At 40.8% G+C, this 6,699-nt stretch overlaps 1 protein-coding gene across 5 annotated transcripts in view; it reads left to right on the top strand.

The window, feature by feature from the left end:
- Window positions 1–5,260, top strand: part of ctbp2a (C-terminal binding protein 2a) — a 62,662-nt gene extending 57,402 nt beyond the window's left edge. For 4 of the 5 annotated variants that reach the window (XM_042011023.1, XM_042011025.1, XM_042011022.1 and 1 more), the window contains 5 exons: window positions 302–516; window positions 1,521–1,651; window positions 1,749–1,876; window positions 1,955–2,078; window positions 3,618–5,260. In XM_042011023.1, the coding sequence (XP_041866957.1) occupies window positions 302–516; window positions 1,521–1,651; window positions 1,749–1,876; window positions 1,955–2,078; window positions 3,618–3,801 (782 nt within the window). In that variant the 3' untranslated portion in view covers window positions 3,802–5,260. Of the gene's footprint in view, window positions 1–301; window positions 517–1,520; window positions 1,652–1,748; window positions 1,877–1,954; window positions 2,079–2,360; window positions 2,439–3,617 lie in introns of all 5 variants that reach the window. The other variant, XM_042011026.1, reaches the window with a different exon arrangement.
- Window positions 5,261–6,699: the final 1,439 nt, after the last annotated feature.

Genomic DNA, 6,699 nt, shown 5'->3' on the forward strand with positions numbered 1-6,699 from the left:
ATGCAGTTGAAAAAAAATCGTTAGTCCCAAAGTCACAAAACAAATAAATACGTTTGGTTTAAAATGTTTTTTGGTGAATTCTGGATATGATTATCAGCTGTATGGGGATATTTAGGCTTCTTTAGGCATCCAGGAATTTAGCAAAACAAGCAAAACGACACAGCGAATGTGGTTGTTTGGTTGTAGTGTAAGTCTAAATGTACATGCTACTACACTATGTATACTGCAGGCTGATTAAAAAAAAAAAACTAAGAAAAGCTGCAAGGCTGGAATACATTTTATACCACTTTCTCTCCCTCAGGCTGCTCAGGCCAGGCGGTAGCCATGCGCGCCAAGGCGTTCGGTTTCAACGTCATCTTCTATGACCCCTACCTCCAGGACGGCTTGGAGCGCTCGCTCGGGGTTCAGCGCGTCTACACCCTGCAGGACCTGCTCTACCAGAGCGACTGCGTGTCACTGCACTGCAACCTGAACGAACACAACCACCACCTCATCAACGACTTCACCATCAAACAGGTGGGGCATCTTTGATGCAGGGGAAGCTTTACAAATCGCACTCGGAGGCTCAGGTGATGGAATAAAAAGAGTCTCATATTATATGTGTGGTATGAAGATTGGGTAATTATGTTCTGAAGCTGGTAGCCTGCTAGTTAACCAGCCACTTGTATGTTTTTCCTGCTGGCGCTCCTTTCCTGCCAACATGTAATTACAGGCTGTTTAAACAACCTTTTAATAAGTGGTAAGATGCTGGGAACAAGGAAATGCAAAAAAGAAGCATGGGTGCTCAGTACATGTGGGGGTGGGTGTAGTACAATGTTCCTGTCCTTTTATAACTTCTAGGTCAGTGTGACCCAAACATTGCCAAAGTGTGTGTGGGTGCAGGATCATGCAGTTAAACCGCTCTTCACTGAAATGAGCTAAGCGGAGAGACTTTCAAGTTGGAAAAAATAAATCTAACATGATCCAACTTACATATGAGTAAAAATGAGAAAACGACAAGCTTTCGTCAGCAGTTGTACATTTTCTCTGCACTGTAACCCCACAGAAAGCCAATAACATGTTTGTTCCCTTGCACATTTTCAGCTCTGTGCCACACCTATTATAAGCTGCCAACAAAGCAGCCAGTTACAAGCCGAGGAATGCTACTGACCTGCCAAGTTGCAGCTGTCCAGCCATGTGAGCCGCCAGGCCAGATGTGCAAGCCTTAATGAAACGGTGGCTAAGCTAACCACGTCACGCAGATTAGCAGCAAAATATTTCATTCTTTATGCTGCTTTCCTCTCTACATGACATATGTCCCCTTAATATTTCCACATACATAAATGTGTCTTTTGCAAATTACTGCAAATTTGCAGTAATTGCATGTCTGCTTAGTCTTCTTATGGGTTCTGCTGCCACCTGGAGGACATAAAGTAAAGGTAGAGATTTTGAGAGAGAGTCATTAAAATATGTCTTTTCTTGAAAAATAAAAAACTTTTAGTATTTTAATAGCACTTTGCTGTCCTGTTTTGTGTGTGCAGATGCGTCAAGGTGCTTTCCTGGTCAACTCTGCTCGGGGAGGTCTTGTGGATGAGAAAGCGTTGGCTCAGGCCCTAAAGGAAGGCAGGATACGCGGCGCCGCCCTGGATGTCCATGAGTCTGAGCCGTTCAGGTGCCTTCAGCTTTCATTATTAACTCAGTCCTTCTTTTCTTCCTGTCATATCTCCTATATAACATCCTGTCTCCATCCTCTATACCCTGTTGAGCAGTTTTTCACAGGGTCCCTTGAAAGATGCCCCCAACTTAATCTGCACGCCCCATACTGCCTGGTACAGCGAACAGGCATCGCTGGAGATGAGAGAGGCCGCTGCCACGGAAATTCGCAGAGCCATCACTGGTATGGATATATATTTAAGATGCATCACGTGTATTTTGATTTCTTGACTCACTAAAGTCCATTCTTCCCCTGACTCAGGCCGTATTCCTGACAGCCTTCGAAACTGCGTCAACAAAGAGTTTTTTGTTACCACGGCACCTTGGGGGATGATTGAGCAGCAGCAACCCCAAGTTCACCCTGAAATCAACGGAGCTGCCTACAGGTAGGAGATTTATGTGCACTCTGCATCGTGCAGGGATCGTCTGTACCGTCCTAACACCTGCAGTAGTGAGACTTAGCACATGGGGATGGGATAGTCTTAAGTGTTTGTATATATATCTTTGCAATTTTGGATCTAGTTGTTTTTTTGTTTGTTTGTTTGTTTGTTTTTTCTTTGGTTGATATAGAAGTTGGCCCAAAGGATTTTATCCCAGTTTAAGTTTAGGATCGTCATTTCTTAGTCTGTATACTGTCTCAACCAGACTGAACTGCTTCTCTCACACAGCCGAGTGAACCAAACCATGGTACAGGCCATAGCAACGGGGGGAATGCAGGACAAATTATATACCTAATTCTCAACCAGGTAAATGAATATCACTGCTGCTGGCCAGCAGGCCGGGGCAAATAACATCATTAATAAAAAAAAACAAACCCCACTGAGTTCTGCAGCCTTTTTCCTTTTCACTCTTTTTAACTTACACATCCTGTAACTGTACCCAGCCCACCCAGCATCCCATCAATTCCCCCAGCTCCCCCCACCTCACCCCACCTCTCCCCAACTTCAACACAGCACTAGGATCAGAATCATGTTGGACATTTTGTTTTTGCGCTTTCTTCAACATTTACTGGGTGGATGTGAAGTTGTGTCATCGGGTGAAGAACAGGATGAGGGATTATTGCTTTATCATTTTTTTTTTACTTTTAATGGAAAAGTATATTTGATAAATCTGATAATTAAATTTCAAAACTCATTGAAAACAAATTTTTACTTAATTTAGTGATTTTTCCTGACCTGGTAAATGACTGCCTTAAATTTTAGGACTGTTCCAGGTACATTTCCTCATTTCCACCATGTATTTGTAGAGATTTTTACCTTTGAAGCAGCTTAACTGAAATGAAAATGGAAATATTGATCTGTGACTAACTCTGATGTGTCTCTTATTTCATCATATCATGGTGTGAATCATGTCGGTAGTTTTGCGCTCATATCTGGGTTTTGACTGTAAATTTATTCTCTTTGGTTGTATAATAACAATCCCAAAAGCGACCCCTGTATAAAAACCACCTGCATTATTGAAGCTGTTTTAGTTTTGTTTCAACACTTTTGCCCTTTAACAGAAGAAAGACTCATCCAAACTTGTTTAATGGGTACATGTTGTTGGAAAGGAGACAAATTTTTTAGAAAGAAGAGTTTTACAGCCTGAACATATAAAACCAAATCTGTATTCATTACTTTTTGTTTTAAAATTGGGATGAATTACTCTTCATGTCCCTGCCTACACCAAATTAGCGCCCCTAACTTGCTCATTGCCTCTAGCCATATTTAACCGTACATCATTTATTTTGATGATATTTTGAGATATTTTGATGCTATTAATACACATAAATGGTTTGATTTGTCTTTACTTTTCATTTGCAGTTACTTTAAAATCCCATTTCAGACAGAAATTAGTGGCATTTTTTTCCACAGTGTGTTTCATTTGAGAAGCTTTCCAGTGAGTTTTCTCATAATTTGTGTCGATCATCGTCTGTCCCTCTTCAGATTCCCCCCTGGTGTGATGGGCGTTGCCCCCGGTGGGATTCCCGGACCTATGGAAGGGTTGGTTCCCGGGGGAGTGCCCATCGCCCACACCCTGCCCCCTGGCACCCACCCGTCACAGGCCACCTCCCCCAACCAACCCTCTAAACATGGCGACCCCATGAGAGAGCACATGACTGAGCCGTAGAAGGACTGCTGCTGTAGCCGAGCGAGGGGCATAAAAATCAGTGTAATCTAAAGAACCTCCAGAGTCAACCCATCCAACTGTATGCTTGACTTCAGCCATCCGGACCTACCAGCAGACTGCCTGCCGGGCGATGTTTCACACCTTTTCTTTTTGTATGAAACCACTAAGCCCAAGTGAGGACAGTGGATGTCAGAACACACCTGAGCTGCCACACTGAGATGGGACTGACCGTCAAACTCATGCGCAGAAGATCTGACTTTCTCCTCCCTCCATATCTGTTTTTGTTCTTCACTAAGCTCTTCGCTGAATTTCCGTTATATGTTTTATTATTGTGTATATTTTAGGGAAATTCCTCCTGACTTCTGGGACATGTTGTGAGGAACCAAACGCAGGATGGAAACCGGACCCGTCCTCCCTAGTTAAAAGACAACCCATCAATCCTCCTGTTTCTCTCAGTTTCACCCATGTCTGCACAATGTCTCCTTTTACTTAGTTTGTGTTTTGTTTTCTTTACTCTTTTCCATTTATCCTTTGTTCTGTGTTTTTGTTCAAGTTTTTTTGTTCTCCAGTGTGAAAACGAATGGATTTAGTTATATTTAGAAGAAGAGAAAAGTGTGGGACTCCGTCTTTGCTCTTTTTTTTTGTTTGGTTGCGCATGGTGAATCCTGAATGTAAAGACAAGATGTGGGGCTGTAGTTGTGGAAGAAAATTTCAGCATATGAAGTAGAAATGACCCTTTTAAAACAAATAAAAAGGAACTAAGAAGAGGAAAAACAACTGATATTCATGGTTAGACGTTGTATGTTTGAATGTGAAACCTCAATTGCATTTAGCTGTTGTAACCTTTATGGCTCTGCTGAACCGAAGTGCAGCTGATTTTTGTTATTTTCATAAACAGAATATTGTCTGTGTTTTCTGTCGGCATTCAGAGGAACCTAGATTACACAGCAGCAAAAAGCTTGAGTGGTATGAAAGTGGATAAAGAAAAACAGGAAATCTTTTACTGACTCAGGAAAAAAATTAACATCAAATCTGAACAGAAAACAAACTAAAAAAAAAAAAAAGAAAATTCTGGATTACTGCTTTCCATGTCTTTCTCCATTGTGGTATTTTTTATATATCAAATGTACATTTTTTGATGTTTTTCACTCCTGTTAGATTTGTATTGCCTTGTTAAATGTTCATATAACCGTAGTCTTACGTGAGCCACCCTCCCCGCCCTCTTTCCTCCTCTCATAGTTTCTTCTTTGTTTCTCTGGTCTAATGAAAGCCAGCTGTGGCTCTGCGAACAAACAGCAGCCACATCCATCTCTTCAGCGCTGTGACGTTAGCAAGAGGCGGCTGCTAGCAGATTGTTTGGTTTTTAGTGTGAGTATTTGTATTTGTTTCTCGTACAAGGTGAACATATAGCATACAGTGCAGCTGGAACCAATAAATAAGACTTACTGTTCTGATTGATGATATTTTGTTTTGTTTTGGGCTTTTTGTCTGTCTTGTCTGGGTAGAGTGATTTTAAAGATCATGAAAATCATCTACAATGTGGATTTTAAACATGGGACGCTGCCCCATCTTCACATTAATGTGCAGGAAAACCTTCAGATCCTTTCAGCTATCCCAAAGAGACTGACAACACCTATTTATACTTTATCTCAAGCTAAGTTAGAGTAGGTGATGGTCACTCTAATAACAGCGAATCACGTGTACAACAGTTGTAAACCACATCCATATGGACTATTTCCATCAGAACTGAAGAAGCTCTTCTGAGTGAAATTGTATTGTTAAATGTAAAGATATTCCTGCAGCGTGTAAGCTTCAGTGAAACCAAAGGGTTCTGATTTAATTAACTGAGAGCAGGCTTTGTCTGAAAGAGAGATAATTAAAAGGATTACAGGTCTCTTAAAGGGGTTTTAGGTGTGGGTAAAATTAAATGATCTAACTGCTGGTCATGGCTAGACATGCTTGAAACAATGCTTCAAACAGCCTATAGATAAAATTATATATGGTAAATGGTCCGTATTTATATAGCGCTTTTCTGTACCAGGATACCCAAAGCGCTTTACAGCATACAGCACATTCACCCATTCACACACACATTCACACACTGATGGCGGAAGCTGCCATGCAAGGCGCTCGACCACGACCCATCAGGAGCAACTAGGGGTTCGGTGTCTTGCCCAAGGACACCTCGACATGAACACGACTTGGCCGAGGATCGAACCGGCAACCCTCGGGTTACAAGACGACCGCTCTACCTTGCTGAGCCACGCAAATATAATTTTATCTATGGGCTGTTTGAAGTGCTTCATATATATATATATATATATATATATATATATATATATATATATATATATATATATATATATATATATATATATATATATATATATATACACTAACTGGATAAATTTAAATGACATATTAATTCAAAAATAAAAATAAAAGTCAGTTAAAGCCGTTATAGTAGGTAATCTCCTATCAAAAAAACATCAATCCATCTTCCAAACCTACACAGTCCAATTCAGGGTTTAAGGTATCAGAAAATAATAAAATACACAGAAAATGTCTTATATGTCATGATTAGTTAAGGGAGAGGTTACAGCTAGTGATCCTCAATCCTGGTCCTGAGGGCTCCACACAGGTCCGAGTCTGAATCAGGCGTGTTGCAGCAGGGAAAACATCAGCCCTCGAGGATCAGGATTTAGGATATCTGAGTTATTTATTGATATTTTAAAAAAGTTTCAAAAGACCTTGTGGTTGCAAACAGATACACAAAAAACTAGTAGAGGCTGTAAAGTGTCCTTTGGTTGACTTTCTTGTATTGTTACTTCAGGTCCACTAGAGGGAGCTGCAAACCAAAACAGATGTGGCATAAATGATGTAAACATTTAAATAATG

The sequence above is a fragment of the Melanotaenia boesemani genome, chromosome 16, assembly GCF_017639745.1.
Source record: "Melanotaenia boesemani isolate fMelBoe1 chromosome 16, fMelBoe1.pri, whole genome shotgun sequence".
Taxonomy (NCBI): Eukaryota; Metazoa; Chordata; class Actinopteri; order Atheriniformes; family Melanotaeniidae; genus Melanotaenia; species Melanotaenia boesemani.